At 36.7% G+C, this 21,574-nt stretch overlaps 1 protein-coding gene and 1 long non-coding RNA gene across 11 annotated transcripts; one reads left to right on the forward strand and one right to left on the reverse strand.

The window, feature by feature from the left end:
* Positions 1-36: 36 nt before the first annotated feature.
* LOC127958690 (uncharacterized) lies at positions 37-9,955 on the reverse strand. Its single transcript, XM_052557654.1, has 2 exons — positions 9,734-9,955; positions 37-2,765 (listed from the first exon to the last, which is right to left on the reverse strand). Exon 2 carries the CDS (start codon positions 2,519-2,521, stop codon positions 701-703), a length of 1,821 nt encoding a protein of 606 aa, XP_052413614.1. The 5' UTR covers positions 2,522-2,765; positions 9,734-9,955; the 3' UTR covers positions 37-700.
* A 2,605-nt stretch (positions 9,956-12,560) lies between these two features.
* LOC127958724 (uncharacterized) lies at positions 12,561-17,027 on the forward strand. Of its 10 annotated transcripts, none has more exons than XR_008154125.1 (7): positions 12,612-12,700; positions 12,788-12,846; positions 13,096-13,149; positions 13,292-13,412; positions 13,523-13,586; positions 13,816-13,894; positions 14,037-14,832. It is a non-coding gene; the product is annotated as an uncharacterized LOC127958724 (long non-coding RNA). The 10 variants fall into 10 exon arrangements; XR_008154129.1 differs by having other exon boundaries at positions 13,295-13,412; XR_008154131.1 differs by adding an exon at positions 16,927-17,027 and having other exon boundaries at positions 12,561-13,149; positions 14,037-14,095.
* Positions 17,028-21,574: the final 4,547 nt, after the last annotated feature.

The following is a 21,574-nucleotide window of genomic DNA, read 5'->3' on the forward strand; positions in this document are numbered from 1 at the left end:
TTTGATCCCTCCCTAGGGAGACGCTATGGTAAAGAGAAGAGACCCATTGTATGTTTTTCCAGATGTTTCCTGTGACTTGCTATGGTAAAGAAAAGTGGTGGTCCGGATGTTTTTTGCAGACTTAGGCACATTCCTTTCACACAAAGGCTATATGATTCTAATGGAATAAAACATGTATGTATATATATGACTAGATTCATCTTGATTATACTTGATTGAGCAAAATCCCACCAATAAAAATCTTCCACATATTCTCCCCTTTGAGACTTAATAAGTCTCACATTTGATTATTCTTATCCAGAGTGCTATTCCATAATCCAGTCATATTAGTTACACTACCTAGTGACTAAATAAGTCACATTGTATTATCACCAGTGACTAGATTATGAGATTCCACTCTGAGGGATTACTGGACCAAACATCTCTCTCCTTTTTTGACTAGGAGCGAGTAAAAGATCCAGTCTCCCTAATTCCTTCTTTGATAGTACACAATGTTAAAAGCGTGAGCGTGTAATTGGTTCAGCACTTGCCTGTGGTTATCACAGTTATGTATAAAAGACATAAAATACATACATTACATCAATAATTGAATATCACAAGATTATAAAAGTTGATCTTCAGCTCAGATACCTTATGTATCGTAAAGAGCCTCCCTGGGCCAAAGTTCAACTGGCACTTATATCCAGGGTATGGTTCACCCTTAGACATCTTCAACATCCTCAGAGTCAATAGAACTATCATCAAAAGTTTGCTCATTTAAGTTCCGTTTGTTTAGCCATCCTTCATAGTATTCCTCCAGACTCTTTTCAATGATCCTTTGTTGATTATTTGGGACTTTTATCACTCCCATTTGCTTAACAGTAGCATTGATGATTAATGATCTTAATAAAGGTAATACACAGCAAAATAATAATCCTCCTATTAATATGGCAACTCCTAAAAACATTCCTAGTTTAACAAACCATGCTCCCCATGCTCCAAATCTCACATCAATCCAATCCCAAATGTGTTGGTCTCTTCCGGCATTTGTTGTAATTTCATTTCTTAATTTTTTAATTTTTGTCATAACTTCACTGAAAGCTCCTCCAGGGGCGGTGTTATTTGGGATGAATGTACAACATTGATCTCCAAACATAACACAAACTCCTCCCTTGTCTGCCAAGAGCCAATTAAGAGCCTGTCTGTTTTGCCATGTCATTCTGCTTGTTGCATGCACTTGGTCGCCTAATAAGGTTAAGGCCTCATCAGTATAATTAATGAATCTTTGTTGATTATAATAGATATAATTAATCCACTCTGTATTTTTGTTTGGTGTGATCCAAACCAGGATTGACTCAAAACCTCCTTTTATTTCACTTCTTGCCTTGAATTTATTAGGAATTCCTCTTGGTTGTCCAATTGAGTCTAAATATACATTGGGGTCTGGCTCGTATCCTCTTTTAGTTCTATTGTCTTCCTTGTTTGTGCTCTGTTCTGTTCCCCATTGTGCCATGCTAACTTCTTGAAGTAACCTTACTCTTACACATATACCTTTCCATCCAACTGGTAAAGAAGGCAATAGTATTTCCCCTCCACAGATCCAAAAGAAATCTGCTATTATTAATGATTGATCTTCATAAATTTCTATTGGAGGTAAGGCTATAGTTTGATTTTCACATTTTTCAGGTGCTATCTTACTTCCTTTAGTTGTTCCGAATGCTAAAAGTTCTGGAGCTCTAGAAGGAACTCCTGATTTCCAAGAATTTTTCTTATCTATATACCAAATAATAGCACATCTTCCTTTGAATTTACCCACATCTTGGGTTCCTTTTGGTTTATGGAAACACTCATATTCTTGTTTATAATCTATGCTATACCATTTTGGAATCTCTACTTTTTGTTTTTCAATTTTTATATTTTGACCTATATCTGAATACTGACACCAGGATCCCCAGAGTGGTCTAAAGAAATAATCTGTTAATTTAGGATTTCCTAAAAATCCAAGGCATTCAGCAATACAATATGGCCTGGTAAAATCTGTTAAATGACAAAAGTTTCTCCCAAATTGGGCACATTTTCGGTAGTCATATGGATTTGGTATGGCTATTACTTTGTTTAACGGAGATTTGGAGCACAGCAAGCAATTTTCTTTTCCTGTTTCTTTAGCTGTAAAGGCTGCCCATTTATACCATTCATTGTTTTGGGCTGTATCCCATAATGCATCAATTTGACTAACGTCTTCATCACCTTGAACATCATAATCAATGTCTCTACGATTTTTGATTACCATTGGTTCTGTTGAGTTGATCACATTGTCACTTTTGTTCAAAGGTTGTAAAGTCAATTGAAGGGAAGTCAGGTTGCTTTCTATCGGTTGAGTTTGAGTCTGCATTATGAGATGCATTAGGCATAGGATGGTCTTCAGACATGTTGTCAGACTGATTCTCTGTCCTCTCCAGTTTGTCTGACAGGAGGAAAGAGCTCTCGTCAGTTTGCACTTCATCATGTGTCTCTGATTCTTCCTCATTGCTCTCTCCTGCATTGTCTGATTGTCTGCTTTCCTTTCTTTCTGCCTTTCCTGTGGGAACTCTAGTACAGTGGTTTAGATGATACCAGGTTGTGCTTCCCTCCACTTGGACTGCTGTAGGAGTAGCTCTCACCACTGTGTAGGGTCCTTCTCTCCTGGGCTCATTCCATTTTCGCCGGAATACCCTCAGATAAACTTGATCCCCTGGAACAACTGGACAGGCCGTCTCCGATTCCTCACTGGGCTCTTTTCTTTTTTCCTGTAAATAGATAGCTTTATGTATGGCAGTTAGTTTCTTCATATAAGAGCGAAGTTCCATTTGTAATTGTTCTAGAGGCGGTCCTTTATAGGGACCTCTACAATATGGCACAGGCATGGGTCGACCCGTAAGCATTTCATGCGGTGTTAAGTGCGTGTTTCTGTTAGTTTGCATGCGATAGCTCATTAGTGCGAGCGGTAATGCATCAATCCAATTAAGTTTAGTACTTTCACATATTTTGTTTATTTTGGCCTTGATCACTCCATTAACTCTCTCCACTATCCCTTGTGACTGAGGCCTATAAACGCATCCTAGTCTCTGTTTTATTCTTAATTGTTGCAACACTTGTTTCACAGTTTTTTGTATGAATGCCGACCCATTATCTGAACTTATTTCTGATGGAATTCCAAATCTAGGAATTACCTCTCTTGTTAGGAATTTAATTACAGTTCCTGCTCCTAAATCCGCGGATGGTACTGCTTCCACCCACCTGCTAAACCTGTCTATGATAACCAGCATGTATCTTTTGCCTTGTACACGCTTTATCATATCCACATAATCACATACAAGATGTTTAAAGGGGCCTTCAGGTGTTGGAATATGGCCTATTGGTGTCACCATGCCTTTTCTTACATTGTATTTAGCACATACTTCACATGTGGACAAAAATTCATCCACCATTGCATATAAATAAGGAGACCAATATCCTTGCTGTTTAATTTTTCTTACTACTTCTCCCCTTGCACAATGGTCAAAACCATGTGCATCTGTAATAAGAATATTCAACAGTGAAGTAGGTGCAACAATGTGTCCTTCATGTGTACGCCAGATCTCCTGTGAGTCTTTTTTAGCTCCCCTTTGATGCCACATTGATTGTTCATATGGGCCTGCTTGTTGTTGTATTCGAATAATGTCATCCAATTGAGGATGACGCTCGATAAGTACAACAGGTGCTAATACTGCTACCTGACACCCTGAAGCTTTTTTAGCTTCTAAATCTGCTGCATTATTTCCTTTGATGACATAGTCATTTCCCTTCTTGTGTGCTTGACATTTGATTATTGCTAGTCGTTTTGGTAGCATCATAGCAGAAATCAATTGCCCTATTTGTTCACTATGTTGGATGGGAGTCCCATCACTCTTTTTGAAACCTCTTTGTTTCCACACTGCTCCGAATAGATGACATACACCATGAGCATACGCTGAATCTGTAAAAATGTTAGCAGTTTGTCCTTTTGCTAACTGACATGCAGTTGTGAGAGCTTTTAATTCTGCTAATTGAGCAGAGCAGGGCTGTACACAATGTTGTGATATCACAGATTCAAATTCTTTTTTGTTTTTCTTCACTACTGAATATCCTGTATGATTTCCTTCGTGATCCCTAAAGCTAGAACCATCTACAAAGTAAGTTACTTCTGCTTCAGTAATGGGTGTTGATTCTAGATCTGGTCGTAATCTAGTAAATGCCAAGGACTCATTCACACACTCATGAGGTTCTCCTTCGAAAGCCAAAGGAATTAATTCAGCCGGATTGACTGTATGGCATCTTTTAATGGTAACATCTGGATATGTGAGTAATGAGGAATAGGCTAGAATTCGAGCTTGTGTCAGAACAAATTTCCCTTGTTCTATTAATTCCACAACTTTGTGATGGGTATATATTGTTACTGGATACCCCATAGTTATTGTGGATGCTTTTTCATAAGCATAATACACTGCAGCTAAACCCTGTTGGTAACATGGTGGGTATCCCTGGGCTACATTGTCTAACTTTGTGCTGTAGTATGCTATAGGCTGTTTTTTCCTCCCACTACAGGTTTCTTGCATTAATACAGCTGATGCATAACCATCAACTCTATTTGCCACGTATAGATGAAACATTTTATCATATTCTGCCATTCCCAGGGCAGGGGCCTGTTGTAATTCTTTTTTTATTGCTTCAAATGCTAGTAAGGCATCTGTGTTCCATTTTAATGGATTTCTTAAATGTTGTAATCCTGCTTGTTTCATCATTTCTCTCAAAGGCCCTGTCTTTACTGCATAGTCCTCTATCCAATCGGCACTAAAGCCTGTCATTCCTAGAAATGTCATCATTTGTCCTACTGTCTGAGGTAACGGTGTTTTACTTATACCTTCTAACTGAGCTGGAGCTATAGCTCGTGTACCAAATGCAATTAATCTTCCCAAGTATTCCACTTGAGGCTGGCAATACTGCAATTTGTTTTTAGACACCTTGTGTCCTCCTTCTGCTAATTTTGTCAACACCTTAATTGAGTCTTTGTGACATTGTTCTAGTGAGGTAGAACAGATAATTAAATCATCCATGTATTGTAATAGTGTACCGTCTATTACAAGGTCTTCTAAATCATCCTTCAAAATCTTGTTGAATATATGTGGTGAATGTTTATATCCCTGAGGTAGTCTAGAATATGTATATTGCTTATTTGCATGTGTGAATGCAAACAAATATTTACTCTCTTCTGCAAGCGGTACACTGAAGTAGGCAGAGCAAAGATCAATTACAGTAAAGTATTTGGCATCAGGAGGGACATTTGTCAGTAAAGTGTGTGGGTTTGGTACCTCAGCTGGCATATCTTCCGTTATTTCATTTATTGTTCGTAAATCATGAACAAGTCGCCATCTGTTTTTGTCTGATTTGATTACAGGCATAATTGGAGTGTTACAGTAACTAGTAGTTTCTATCAATACCCCTGCCTTAACTAAGCCTTCAATTGTGTCCTTTATTCCTGCTTCTGCATCTGCTCGTAAAGGATATTGTGCTTTTCTAGGCAGACGTGCATTTGGCTTAAGTTGAACTCTTACTGGATTTGCTGATTTTATTAATCCAATATCTGTGTCATGTTGAGACCATAGTTCAGATGGTACCTGACACTCCATTTCCTTAAATAATTCAGTCTCATTTGTGTTAATTAAATCAGATGCTGTAGTCATCTGTGTTACTTTCTTTTGGCTGATAACTACTTCCTGTGGAATTCCCAGCAAACTGGTTGCACACAGAATTTTGATGTAATTTTTGTCAGCTGAATGAAAAATCAATGGGTTTTCTGTTGATTCCCATTTGCTTTGTTCTGCCCTTTTCATCATTGGTCCTAAATCTTTCGCTTCCCAATTTCTTCCTACATATACTGCAATATGCGGGACAGAGTTATTTACATTGAACCATTTTTTGACAAATTCACTTTCTGGTATGTTTAAAGCTGCTCCCTCCTTACCTATGATGATGTACTGGGAGACTATCTCAATCTGCTGTCCTTTTGTTTCTTTTTGCCATTTCTGTTCTATATTTTCATCTCTTTCTTGATCATACATCATTGTGCAATGAAATTCTGACTTTGATAGCTGTGCTTCAGGTATCTGTGCTTCAATAAACTTTCCCCATTTATTGACCGTCTGTCTCACATCTTGTTCTATCTGTCCTATCCAAAAAACATTTGCTTTTGGCTCTGCAACCATCATTTGTTTTTCTGTTCCTATTGAATCAATATATATACCTTCTGGAGAACACCAAATTTGTAGTCCTAATTTACATAATGCATCTCTTCCTAACAAATTAATAGGAGTTTGATTTGATACCAGAATGGGCATTGTTATACTTTGATCTTTTGTTTGTAGACACACTGGAGCTGTTATGGGAATCAATTGCATTTTTCCCGAGAATCCTATTGTCTTTGCAAATTTTCCAGACAAGGGGAGATGTGAAGCATATTTCAAATTAATGCACGTTAAATTTGCCCCCGTATCAACCAAAAATGGAAATGTATCTCCCTCTATTTTAATCTGCATAATAGGCTCTTGATCAGCTTTTGTTGATAAAATTGGAAGCTGACTCTCCCCTTTAGGATTCTCTGGGCACCCCTAATAGCCTGGATTGGGACCTCCCCAAGGGTTTACTGGGCCCTGCACTGGACCCTGAGTAGGCTGTTGCCAGCTCATCTCCCTTCTACCCTGAGGTTGCTGTGGCCATTGTTGAGTTGGACAGTCAGCTTTGATGTGTCCGGGCTGCGCACAACCCCAGCACAATGGTGGAGGCCTGTCTCTGCCTCTGCCTCTGCCTCTGCCTCTTTGCTGTATGGGGTTTTTTCTCCATCCCATTTGTCCTGGCTGTTGAGTATAAACGTTTATTATGGGCACAGAGTTCAAGTGTTCATTTGGAGGAACTGCTGTAAGTGGACTTGACGGAATAGTAGGTTGTGGAGCAATTACTGGAGGTACTAGAGTCATTTGTTCTGCTGTTGCATTTGTTACTGAAGCTTGAATATTTTTCTTATTCTTTTTTGTGAGTTCTTCAAGCTGTAATTGAGTTAGTTTACGTTGTAACTCTTTCTCTTGACTTTTAAGTTTTAGTTCATTTTTTCTTTGCTGTTCCACTGCATGAGACACATGGTCACAAAACTCTTTGTGTGTTTTAGAAGTTAAACCGACCACATCCTCCAGCTTGCTTTTTACCGCTGGCGGCATAGCATCAATCACAGCTTGTCTAAACAATGTTGACATTAATGGGTCTCCCTCGGGATCCCCCTCAGTTTCTTGTTTCCACCTTTTCAGCTCTTTTTGGACATAAGTGGTTGGATTCTCTAAATCTCCAATTCCTTCTCCCTTCAGTGATTTAGGATTCAGTCTGATCGGATACTCCGCACGCAATGCCTGCCATACTGCTGGGCGGAATGCATCAAAAACAATCCCATCCATATTGTGAGAGTTCACTGCTCTGTTTAGAGTCGTTGTAAGAAGAATTTCTTCCATCTTTGTCCCTCCAATAATTTTAGCCAGCAGAGCTTTAACATCTCCCACTGCCAATAGCTTTCCCATTGTTTCCTCTTCAAACACTTTAATGAATTTCCCTGCACCCTCATGAATATCAGGAAGACGAGTGACAAGCCCCTCGAGGTCCTGTGAAGCCCAGGGGACATACTGTCCCTGCTCACCCTTGATTAAAATTGGGAGCTGTGCGGCCAGTGGTCTAAGTGTCCCTTTATCTCTGCCCTGTTCCCATTTACTGTTATCAAATAACTCCTCTGCCTGATTCTCATCCTCACTACCGTAGAACAACTTACTCTTTCCTCTCTCCAACTTGTTTACCTCTCTGATCTTCTTCCCTGATTCTCTAATTTTCTCTTCCATTTCTTCTTCCAAAGCTTGTACTTGTGCTACAATATCTCTATCTTCCCTCCGTTTTCTTTCTAATCCTTCCTCAAACCAGGTTTTATCTTCCTGACTTGCTTTCATTTTTTCTAACGCTGTACGTGCTTGTCTGTAACAGTCAAGTTGCAAACCTTCTGCACTTTCCTGTCTGGTTTGCCTCTGTGTTTTTACAGCTGGTTCCTCTCTATCATCCATCTCTAACTGCCCTTCTAACTCTAGTTCTCCTGTTACCTCCATGGTTCCCTTGAGTATTGGGAATTCTCTTGCTAAAGGCAGATAAGGAGGGGGGTCTGCATATTTCTTTTCTTTTCTAATGTTATCCTTCTCTGCCTCCTTCAGGACTTTCCTAGCCTGTTTTATACTCTTCAACATATCTTCACCTTCTTTTTTAAACAGCGCAAGTATTTCTTTCTCTTTTTCCCTTTTTGTTTCTCTTTTTTCTTTTTTCATATTGATGCTTTTAGTTTTATAATTTTTTATTAGAGTTTCCATTTCCTCACACAATGCCACATCAAATGTCCCTTCCTTTGGCCATTTTGTCGTCATATTTTTTGTTCTCTTCTGCCATTTTTTTGAGATTTTGTCTATTTGCGCTTTACACAGTGGATTTTTTAATCCAATGATTTCCACTGGTGTGGCTGCCATATCTTTATTTATATTATTACCACCAAAAATCAACTTTTTAGTTTTATATAATAACTTGGTTACAATTTCTTCTTTTCCTTTTACTGAATTTAACTATTTTTTACCCATTTCACCCTACTTTCTATTCTTTTTTATGTGTTATACCCTTTTGAATTTAGTTTTTTATTGTCTCATGCGTTTACACTTCTTAAATTTATATTATTATTTAACTGTCTATTTTATTTACTCTATTTTATTATCACTTTGTAGATAACTATTTCTAACAATAATTCTTTATTTTTATTTTTACTTTTCTTTCCTTTTTTGTCCACCCATGTATTAAAACTTTAATGTGGGAACTTCCTCCCTTGCTCTCACTCCCACTGGACTGGGCTCAGAAAATGTTCTCCCCTTTCACACAGACATCCAAAATGCAAAACTCTATTATAGATCTCGGTTCAAACTTTATTGATACTATTTCCCTAAGCCCATTCACACTTGCTACACTCTTTATTGAGCCAGAGTGCTTATGCTTGCATACTTTTTCCCTTTATCTAAGGGATAATCAGTCATTAATTGTCCTTTTATTATCAAGGCTCATCATACATTCATCCCTCTCAAGTGGATATTGGTTGAGTCCAATTCCGCCAGTTCACACTTAAGTGAAGGTCCAGGAACGGTGCTCAACCCTTACCCACTCAATACGGAATTTATTTGTTCATACATTCATCACCAATCACAAATTCATTCATCCGAACACAGATACATCCACACAACAAAACACAGCTCTTCCTAGAGCTCCTTAAGGGCCCACCTATTTCTGTCCTTTGAGAATTTCACCTATACTTTCTCAAAGCGGTATCCGTGGGACTTTTTCTCGCGATTCCTTAATCTGCTTATCCGTTTATCACTGTCCTACTTGGTACAGCTATCCAATAAACACAGATTTTACAATGTCCTTTTTGCCTACACTATTTCTGTTTTAAATCTAGGTTACCTTACAAGGCTTTCCTATTAATAAACAAAATATGTGCATGCAGTTATTTCTTCTGGAGTAAAACCCCTTTTTCAATTTGGATATCCTATTTTTTCTAAATTTGGAAGAGTAGATTTTAAGTGTCCTTACCACTCAGAACTGACCTCAACCAACACAAACGAATTCTATAAGCAAAAATGCTTACCTTGTTTTATGGTGGCCACCCGGTTGTGTTGATCATTGGTCAGCTCAAAAGCGGTTGTCCACTCTGTCACTCTTGTCCAGTCCCATCTGGGGTGCCAAATCTGTGGTGTCTTTTGCCGGCTCTCAGAAGAATCAAACTCAGTCAGGGATTTTTCTCTCAGAAGAAAAGACTTTATTTCAAGCAAAACAAAGTCGAGCCCCCTTGCAAGGGATCTCTCGAATGCTAGGTTGCATCTCATTATATACCCCATACAGGGCGTTTCCAAATAGTCAAACTTTTCTTTAGGCTTGCAATTTTGATCCCTCCCTAGGGAGACGCTATGGTAAAGAGAAGAGACCCATTGTATGTTTTTCCAGATGTTTCCTGTGACTTGCTATGGTAAAGAAAAGTGGTGGTCCGGATGTTTTTTGCAGACTTAGGCACATTCCTTTCACACAAAGGCTATATGATTCTAATGGAATAAAACATGTATGTATATATATGACTAGATTCATCTTGATTATACTTGATTGAGCAAAATCCCACCAATAAAAATCTTCCACAAATCGTGTTTGGAATTAGAGAAAAGGAGTCTAAACATATTTTTTTTTTTTTGCAGGGTGGGGAAAGTTAGCTAACGTTACATAGCCTATTAGTTCAATATAACGTTTGACCGCATGTGACAGCAGTGAGTGGAAGTGGTAAAATGAGGTTATAAAGTTTGTTCCTTATTACACGTATTAAATAATTAAATTCCTTAATAATAAAATGCACCCTACTGATATAAATTCAGAGTGAATTGAGTTTGCAAAAACATGGGTGGAGTGTTTTTAGTCATTGTGATTCATTGACTATTACCTGTCTATATGATATAACCTGTCTATAACATATAATACTACTGTATTATATACTTAAACTTGTTAGTGTATAAAAGTAACATACTGTAACAATCTGTGGGTGCTGGTGGGTGGAGGATTAGTGGTGCCACTGGACTGTTCTGTGATGGAGCATCAGTGATGATGCAGGTCAGGAGTGCTGAGGGTCATTTTTTTTTTTTTTTTGATAGCTTCATTTTCATTCTTTATTTTTCTTAGTGCTGCCTTTGCATTTTTTAAATATTTTTTCTGGTCTCTTTAATTTTTTTAATAGACCCAGGTAACTGGCTGATGGTTCACTGGAATGCTGATTGGCTGCTGACTGACTTGCTGCTGGCTGACTGAGTAGTGTCACCTGTCCCTGTCTCTCCTCTCTAGCCTTGTCCTCTATTTCTTCACTGTCACTTTCCCTTCTCTAAGTGTCCTCATTCTTTTTTTCCACAACCTTTGAAACTGATAGAGGCAGAATACATGGAATTGCTCATTTTAAATATTGAAAATATCACATCACTTCAAAATTAGAAATATTACTTCAAATAATAGGAGTTTGTACTTATTATATATGTATCACCTGAAATAATATAGCTGTAATCAGCAGCGCTTTGCTGTATGTTTACAGGTCTAGGGGTGCATCGTGGACAGTGTTGGGAAGGTTACTTTGGAAATGTAATAGGTTACAGATTACAAGTTACCCTGTTTAAAATGTAATAGCAGTGTAACTTTTTTAATTACTTTAAAAAAGTAATGTAACTAATTACTTTTGAGTACTTTTTGATTACTTTTATAAATTTCTAATGAATGTTTATTTGCAACTGTTAATCATCTTCAACCATTTACACCATGCAGGTTTAACCTTAAAGTAGTGCTCAACACTGTCAGACTTTCACCATCCTTCATCACTTGAATTAAGATGATCCCATTTGAACACATCCACCACACAATCAGACTTTAGTACTGCCTTTTACTTTAATGAGATTGATCTGAAGTTCGATGCAGATTTAAAATCAAAAGAAATAGTTTATAGATACTGTTTTTGAAACCAAATCTTTGCATAACTACACTGTAAAAACTAAAGGTGCCTCAGGTATCCTTTTGAGTACTCCAGGAACCTTAAAATGTATTTTAAGTGCCTCAAAGCTCTTTTTCTCATAATAGGGTTCCTGGAAGAACCATTATAGTCTTTGCAGTTCGTGCAGGAACTCATGGGATCCTTGAAGCACTTTGTTCCCAGTTCTGAGGTTCTGGAGTCACCCTTTCATTACACTGAGACCTCAAAGTGCTCTGGAGGTTCCTGGTGGAACTCACATTTAAAAAAAGGGTTACTGCAAGCTCTGTTAACATTAAAGTGGTTCCTGGAAGATCTCACTTGTAAAAGCCAGCATCTGGAAGAACCCAGAGAAGTGACAAAAATTAAATGTGACTTATTATTATTATTATTTACTTTTTAGGAATGTGATGGAACAATTAGTTTTGTGGCACTTGCATGTGAAAAAAAAACCTAAATGGTTGAACAAATCTTCACATTTGATCTGTCAAAACATAAATAAATTAAATAACAAAAGCAAAAGGACATACAAAATCTTCTAAACAGACAGAATATCCAACTAAAATGTTACAATTATTTCTGAAAACACTTCTCAGCAATAGGGAATATATACAAGCAAACAGGCATCCAGTGGCTACAGCATGTTTGTTATTATTATTTATTAATTTCCTCCAGACTTAAACTTAAATACTGCAATAACTAAAAATAGTTTTATTGAAATAGGCTAAATGTTAAATCATTTGAAGGAGGATAGTTTACTTTGAAACTTTAAAGCAAACATTAAAAATATTATTCAACTTAATATGACTAAACGCATTAATTTAATAAAAAAAAACTATAATTATAACAATCGGTACAATAGTAATATTTAGATTATTTTTTCCCCCTAATGAAATAAGTTAAAATTAATCAGAAATAACTGTTCAGCTTTTGTCAAGAAGAAGAAAATTCATGAGGCTTGGCGTCCTCGCGCTCCTGCTGTTTGCGCGCATGCGCGTGGAAGAGCGATTTCAAATACAAGGAAGTAACGGCTCCTTTCCTCAAAGAAAGAAACACCCGCTGCGCAAGGTGAGTAAAGGCTCCGATATAAATACACAGATTTATTATTTGTATACTGATTCATACAATGTTTTGTTTTAACCATTAATTTAATAGCTGCGATGCTTACGAGTCTAATGCACTTTGTGGGACGAAATGGAGACTACAAACACAAGGTCACAAACAATAATTATTAGTTAGGTTTAACTTACACATGATGTTTATTGTTTACCTTTATTCATTGTAACTCTTTTCTTCAACTTTTCTAAATTATTGTTGTCTTTTACGTTTTTTAAATAGTTACACATCCATGTTAACGTAACGTTACATGTAACGTAAGGCTATTAACGTTAGCCTATTTTTCGAGTCATTTGCACATAACGTAACGTTACATAAAACTGGTTTTGATCATTTTCTCTCCTCAGAAAATCCAGTATGACTTCTCTAAAAGTCTCAAAGGATTCACAGAACAGCACTATGTAAGTATTTAATTATTTATTTGACATTGAAATAACTGAAATGGTGTTTCAGCTTGGCCTAATCCAAAATTATATATGACTGTGTACACTGTTACACTGAACTGAATTAAACAATTAAAAAACGACCCTTCTTTTTATTCAGCAGTTAATAAAGAAATGTGTCTCTGTAGTGGACACCTGTGAGGCAGAGGACAGACAGCTGCTGAAGTCTGATGCTGGCTGACAATAAACAGACCTCTCTGGACGTACCCCATCTTTTGTAGGTGTGTAAATAAGTTTTGCAGAGACACACCAGAAACACTTCTAAAACATTCAATTATTTATAGTTTATTAACAGTTCTTTTTTTCTTTTCTCTTTTTTTATTGTTTCCAGAGTAATTCTAACATTGCCCTTCCTGTAAAATGATGATCCTGCTGTCCTGGATGTATATGATGAGGTAAGTATGAGTTTGTCCATGTGTGTATACATATGTAGTGTACACACACAACTTATACACACATTGTGCACTTAATTAGCCCACAACCATCAATGCACTAATATGACAAAATAATTCCTGTGGTGTTCCTCATTTTTAAGATAATTTAAAAAATACCTGTGCTAAACGAATAAATGTAAATATTTTGTTATTTAATTTTTAGTAAATCACTCTTTTTTTCAATGAACAGCCTACACATAATCTCAGAACAGCTGTGGTAATAGCAGGAGACCCATTTGGTGAGAGCAGCACTGCAGTCTTTCCTGATGGTGAGGAGCTTCTTGCTGATGAACCTGCCGACATGAGTTCACCTTACTATGAGTAACTGTGTTCTGTTCAACATTATACAGAAAAGCAATTAAAAGTACACTAAAGCGCACTGTTTTTCTGCTGTATCTGTTGGCCATTCAGGAGGAGACCATGGACCATTTCCATAAGACTGATGATGTGTTTCAGCGGCCATCAGCATCGTAAATCCTCACCATTTTTTAATATTTTGATTTTTTAAAAATTATGTGCATTAATAACGCTATACTTTGTATTATATCACATTTGTATCAAATTACTAAAAAAAAAATAGCTAATGCAAGGGTGTTTCAAATCCAGAGTCTTTTGGAGGAATGCTAAATTTGACATTGTTTTATCTTCTGACTGCTGTTATCAGTCTCTGTCAGATTTTTTCCTTTGATTGAAAGTTGTGAAAATGCTATCTTTAGAGTTTTTGTTTTGTTATTTGAGTAAATGAGAATGCAAAAATATTTGTGATACTCTCCCATTCACTGCTCTCGAAGTTAACCCAACTATAACAACTTCCGCTGCTGAGAAACTGGTTTATTAAGCTATCTTGAGGCTTATCAATTTCTTAAAATGTCCTGTGATAATTCTTCCAATCAGTTTCCATAATTTAGAACAGGAAAGAAAATGTTACTATTAGTTGCATTGTGTCTAAAATTGAATTGAATTTATTAATTTAAATTGTATCATTGTTGCAGGTACATTAAATGTTTTTTAAAGTTCTAAGATAATTGAGTCACATTTATTTGTTTATAATTTTACCAAGGTGTAAATGTTTTTTTTTGTTGTTTTATATTTGTTTATAGCAATATTAACACTGATGTGTCCATGAATGGGATTGTGATGTGCAGTATTGACTATTTAAGGTGATTATGGATATTGTTGCTTATCAATAAACTATGTTTTATATGCATTTGTTTTATTTTTTCAGTTTGTTTTTTTAAATCATAAAAAATGTCAATAGCAGGAAAAATAAATAAACCGGGGGAGGGGGTGAAGAACTGAAATTAGGGAAATGGTGCCTTGAAGCACCCCAGGTGGTTCCTGGCCATCCTAATAAAAGGGTTCCTCCAGGAACCATTGAAAGTTCCTCAGAGAACCACCCCCATTTAGAGTGGTGCCTAGAAGCTCTTCAGAGGGTTCCGCCGGTGTGGCGAAGTGAAGAACCCCAAAAGGTGCCTCCAGGAACCTTTAGTTTTTACAGTGTACAGGCATCTAACTGCATCTAACAATGGTTTGGGGAAAAATAGTTAATAAAAAAAAATTAAAGCATATACATCAACTTAAATACGGTTATCTAATAAGCATGTGTCCTATTTTGTGTACTAAACTCCTGAAACATTGGTGTCTTTTTGAAACACTGCTGTCTCTTTGTATATGATATGATGATAGGTTCTCAAAATAAAAATAAAGAAATAGGCTGGGAAATCTCACACTCATACACCCACAACCCATTCTGAAACATGGACAACCCTATTTTTTTTTATGGACCTGACATGAAAAATTTGAATCCTTAGGTTGGGGGACTTGCAACATAATTAAGAGTTCTCTCCTGAACTGCACCTTCACTTCCATTATCCATCCATCTCTCTCATGACTTTAATACTGAAGATTTTTATTTGACTTTTACCATGTTGTAGGTGTATTTTGTTTTGTTTTTTGGCAAATGAATTACCACTTGTATTTATTTTTTACAACAAATTCCATGTTAAACCACGGTTAGTACCATACCATAGGCTACATTAATTTTCCTAAGGAAATATGATGATTTGTCTGCTATATTACTACTGTAACATTACAATAGATAATAATGACGTCGTTTATACAGTATTTTGAGTGAGTGTGAGCAATGTGCTGCTGCTGCTACTTGACTAATTAAACAAAGACAAAACTACATTAGCATATTTACAGATGAAACTGACCTGCACCTGAAACCCTGAACAGAAGTGTCGCTTCTCTGCTCCAGCTGTGCGCTACACAGTTCACTCTGGTCTCTCTCTCTCGCATTGATTACTCCGGAGTCTGATCCAAACCGTTCAGCGGAGGCGCAGAGAGCGTGCGAGACCAACCATGGCCAGTCACAACTAACCGATTCATGATTTATTAGAGATTTAATTATCGAATGGCGGATTCGGAAATAATCGCTTTAGTATGTTCGGCCTGCAATTATACAATAACAATATCAAAGTAGGGCCAAATCGTCTGCCAGGCCACCGGGAATAGTCCCGGTTCTCCCAAAGTCCAGTCAGCGCCTGATTTCCACAGAAACGCAGAACGTGCAGGATTCATATTCAGTCTTTTTGCGGCTTAATATTCACAGACACCAGTCCATATCGCGTTTTTATTCAAGTGTAGGCCTACTGACCTACTTTTGATTCATTCATCCAAAATGTGGCATATTTCATCCGCGTTATAGGCTGAATTCCATTTTTATGACTGAATTCTACGGATTATGGGACACATGTTTTAGTGCAATTTGGGAAAGAAATAAGCTGTATGTGGATGTGTGTAAATATTCAAATGTAATCCTCTTTGTAATCATTACAATTTTCATAAGTAACTGTAATTTAATTACTCATTTTTTCTTAGTAACTGTAATTGATTACTGTTACATTTATTTTGTAATTAAATTACGTAACGCCGTTACATGTAACTAGTTACTCCCCAACAGTTACTTTGACCACAAAGATTGTGGGAATAGCATCTGGTCTCAGCCTACTCTTTAATTTTTTGGTCATGACAAATTGGTTTTCCTCAAAATGTGCCTGCAGAGTGACTTGAGTTTAGTTTCCACACACAACTTTTTTTGTTTTGTTTTTTTGTTTACCCACATATTAAATGCACAGTTATAGGTAACACTGATGACTCCCTGCAATGTCTCAGCTCAGGTTTAAGTAAATTTAAGTATAATTACCTAACAATTTTTTGTTGTTGTTGTAATTTTTATTTATATTTAGATGGCTGCTGCTGACTTGATCCAACCATTATTTTCTCCTCTCCATGTCAGCAGGGAAGCCATACATTCGCACACCTTCCTCTGACCGAGTGGAGCATCCCCATGCAGCACAGCAAACCATGGTGGAGACTATGCAAGGACAACATGAAAGAAAGGACACATACAAAATGCTTGGTATGCTATTAAATTTATTAGAAATGTATTCATGAATTGCTGTAAATAGTTAATTGCATTTATTTCAATAAAAATACAAAGAAAAGGTCATCCCGTAATATATAATTACAATTTAAAATAACTGTTTTCAATTTTGATTCCAAGCTGAATTTTCAGCATCATTACTTTTGAATGGCAGTGTACATGTTTGTATACGAGTATGCCTGAATATATTGTGTATATGAATAAGTACATAATTATATTAATATATGTAATTGTAAGAATTGTAAACAATAAGCTTCATTTTACATTTACTTAACATGCTAATTGCTGCTGCTAACAATATAGTGCAGTGCAAAGCTGAAAATCAACTGTCAACAGCCTGTCTCTGTACTATCTGAAAGTCATCAATATGACATTAGTTAACATGAGATCAGTGAAAAAAAAAGAACAATATGTAACGTAAAAAGGCAACCGCAACCTGTGTTTATACAACTTAACGTTAGCCTGAAATAAGTTTTTAAAATAACGGTAACTGAACACTAATCCTCAAAAATTACCTGATTTGATATTTTAAAAACAACATCGCTATAACTACATATTCATGCTACATATGTCGTTGTGTTGTATAAATATATAAAATAAATGCATTTATTGACTTCTTATTACCAGAAATCGCAGTTTTGCATTCTGTATATTCTATAACTTTTATTTTTATAGTTTTTCAAATTTAGAGATGCAGCAAGCATGTATTACTGTTCTTATTTTGTAATATGAGTATTAGAGGGTTTTTATTTTGGTATTCAGCATCAGACAGTAACGGACTGTGTGTTGGGGAAAAAAAGTAGCGTTTGCTGGAAGAGAACCAGTGTTCCCAGATTGGAAATGTCCAAGTATCGTACCAGAAGTTCAATTACAAACATAAGAGCCCCCCCAAATCTCATAAATGAGATGCTGCATCTCTATATTAAAAAATCTATAAAAATGAAAGTTATAGATTGCACAGACCACTTTCACCTCAAATTGAGATTACACCTTCCCACAATATCAGCTGCATCCTTTCAGGACTGTCTGATGTGGAATTACAAAATAAGAGCCCCCCAAATATCATAAATGAGATGCTGCATCTCTACTTTAAAAAAGGTATATTAAAAAAAAGTTATAGATTACACAGGCCACTTTCACCTCAGATGGAGAGTACCCCTTGCCACAATGTCAGATGCATCGTTTCAGGACAGTCTGATGTCTAATTACAAAATAAGAGCCTCCCAAATCTCATAGTTATGGTGCTGGATCTCTACTTTCAAAAATCTATAAAAATAAAAGTCATAGATTGCACAGGTCACTTTCACCTCAGATTGAGAATACACTTTGCCACAATGTCAGATGCATCGTTTCAGGACAGTCTGATGTGTAATTACAAAATAACAGCCTCCCAAATCTAAAAAATGATCTGCTGCATCTCTACTTTCAAAAATGTATATTAAAAAAGTTATAAATTGTACAGGCCAATTTCACCTCAGATTGACAGTACACCTTGTCACAATCTCAGCTGCATCGTTTCAGGACAGTCTGATGTGGAATTACAAAATAAGAGCCTCCCAAATCTCATAAACGAGATGCTGCATCTCTTCTTTCAAAAATATATCTAAAAAAATGATAGATTGCACAGGCCACTTCTACCTCAGATTGAGAGTACATTTCGCCACAATGTCAGCTGCATTGTTTCAGGACTATCTGATGTGTAATTACAAAATAAGAGCCTCCTAAATCTGCTTCTGCATCTTTACTTTAAAAAATCTATAAAAAATACAGACTAACAGACTAACTCAACCTCAGATTGAGAGTACACCTTCCCACAGTGTCAGATGTGTCATATCAGTACTGTCTGATGTGGTATTACAAAATAAAAGCCAAAACTTTCATATAAAGGTGAATCTCAATAAATTAGAATATCATGGAAAAGTTAATTTATTTCAGTAATTCAACTCTAATTGTGAAACTTGTGTATTGTAATTAAATTCAATGCACACAGACTGAAGTAGTTTAAGTCTATGGTCCTTTTAATTGTGATGACTTTGGCTCACATTTAACAAAAACCCACCAATTCACTATCTCAACAAATTATTATACTTAATAAGAACAATAAAAAGAAAAATTGTGAATTGTTTGTCTTCTTAATTTTCCTTTACTGTACATGTACTCAATACATGGTGGGGGCTACTTTTGCTTTAATTACTGCCTCAATTCGGCGTGGCATGGAGGTGATCAGTTTGTGGCACTGCTGAGGTGGAGTGGAAGTCCAGGTTCCTTTGACAGTGGCCTTCAGCTTATCTGCATTTTTTTTTTTTTTTTTTTGGTTTCTTATTTTCCTCTTGACAATATCCTATTGATTCTCTATAGGGTTCAGGTCTTGTGAGTTTTCTGGGAAGTCAAGCACATTGTGTTGACATTTCCCAATATGACAGCAGTAATGACTTTATGAACTACTTTACTTCTAAGGTCGATACTATTAGAGATAAAATTGTAACAATGCAGCCTTCAGCTACAGTATCACATCAGACAGTGCACTATAGATCCCCTGAGGAACAGTTCCACTCATTTTCTACTATCGGATAGGAAGAATTGTATAAACTTGTTAAATCATCTAAACCAACAGCATGTATGTTAGACCCTATTCAATCTAAGCTACTAAAAGAGGTGCTTCCAGAATTCATAGATCCTCTTGTGACTATTATTAATTCCTCATTACCATCAGGGTATGTCTCCAAAACCTTTAGACTGGCTGTTATTAAGCCTCTCATCAAAAAACCACAACTTGATCCCAAAAGTTGAGAACTACTTAATTATAGACCTATCTAGAATCTCCCTTTTCTGTCCAAGATACTAGAAAAGGTATCATAATACTGAGACAAATGACCTGCTCTTATCATCTGATTGTGGTTGTATCTCTCTATTTGTGCTACTGGATTTTAGTGCTGAGTTCGACACTATTGAACACAACATTCTTTTGCATAGACTAGAAAGCTTTTATGGCATTAATGGAAGTGCATTAGCATGGTTTAAATCGTACTTATATGACCGCCATCAATTCGTAGCATTGAATGAAGAGGTATCATATCAATCACAAGTGCAGTATGGAGTACCTCAAGGCTCAGTACTAGGGCCATGACTCTTCACACTTTACATGTTAACCTTAGAATCATCAGAAAACACGGTGTTAGCTTTAACTGTTATGCTGATGATACTCAGCTCTATATTTCTTCACTGCCCGTCGAAACATACCAATTAAAAAAAAACGGAATGCATAGACGATTTAAAAAAGGTGGTGTTAATTATAGGACCTAAAAACTCTGCATGTAATAGCCTATAACCCTGTCTAAGACTTGATGGCTGCTCTGTTAATTCTTCGTCATCCGTTAGGAACCTAGGTTTGCTCTTTGATAGCAATTCTTTCTTTAAAAATCTAATTTCTATCATTTGTAAAACTGCATTTTTCCATCTAAAAAATATATCTAAATTACAGCCTATCCTCTCAATATGAAATGCAGAAATGTTATTCCATGCCTTTATGACCGCAAGGTTAGATTATTGTAATGCTTTATTGGGTGGTTGTTCTGCATGCCTAATAAACAAACTTCAGGTATTCCTAGATGCTAAATGCAGCAGCTAGAGTTCTTACAAAAACCAGGAAATATGACCATATTAGCAAAGTTCTGTCAAAACTGCACTGGCTCCCTATCAAACATTGTACACATTTTAAAATCTTGCTTGTTACTTATAAAGCCCTGAATGGTTTAGCACCTAAGTATTTGAATGGCATCTACGGTAATATTAGTCTGATTAGTCTGTTTCTCTCTTATTCTGAGGTCAACATAGCCACCAGATCCAGTCTTTATCACTGGGACCACTGGGACAAGACCACAGGAGACCGATGATTCTTCTGCACAATCTGACTTGCTGCAGCCTGAACTGAACTGCTGGCTTCATCGGGTCAGAGGAGAACTGGCCCACCGACTGAGCCTGGGTTCTCCCAAGGTTTCTTCTCCATTCTGTCACCGATGAAGTTTTGGTTCCTTGCCGGTGTCACCTCTGGTTTGCTTAGTTGGGGACACTTAATTTACTACATGAACTGAACTGAGCTGAATGATGACATCACTGAATTCAATGATGAACTGCCTTTAACTGTCATTTTTACATTATTGAGACACTGTTTTCCTAATTAATGTTGTTCAGTTGCTTTGACAATCTTTTTTGTTTAGAGCACTATATAAATAAAGGTGACTTGACTTGACCAAAACCATTTAATCAACTTTTGGTGCTTTTGGCAGTGTGGGTGTAGTGTATTTTTGTCTGCCATGGATCTGAGGAATCACACAGTCTCGGGGTTTCGTTTCCAGAAGATGGACTTTATTTCAGAGAGAAACAAAGCCGAGATCCTCTTTGTGAGAAGATCTCCCGAATGCTAGGTAGCATCTCATTATATACCCTATACAGGGCGTTTCCAAATAGTCAGACTTTTCCTTATGCTTGCAATTTTGATACC

The sequence above is a fragment of the Carassius gibelio genome, chromosome B5 (genome assembly GCF_023724105.1).
Source record: "Carassius gibelio isolate Cgi1373 ecotype wild population from Czech Republic chromosome B5, carGib1.2-hapl.c, whole genome shotgun sequence".
Taxonomy (NCBI): domain Eukaryota; kingdom Metazoa; phylum Chordata; class Actinopteri; order Cypriniformes; family Cyprinidae; genus Carassius; species Carassius gibelio.

Bases quoted from the DNA above. Each gene is read 5' to 3' on its own strand.
- LOC127958690 (XM_052557654.1), bottom strand. From the start codon at position 2,521: ATGCAGGAGAGAGCAATGAGGAAGAATCAGAGACACATGATGAAGTGC.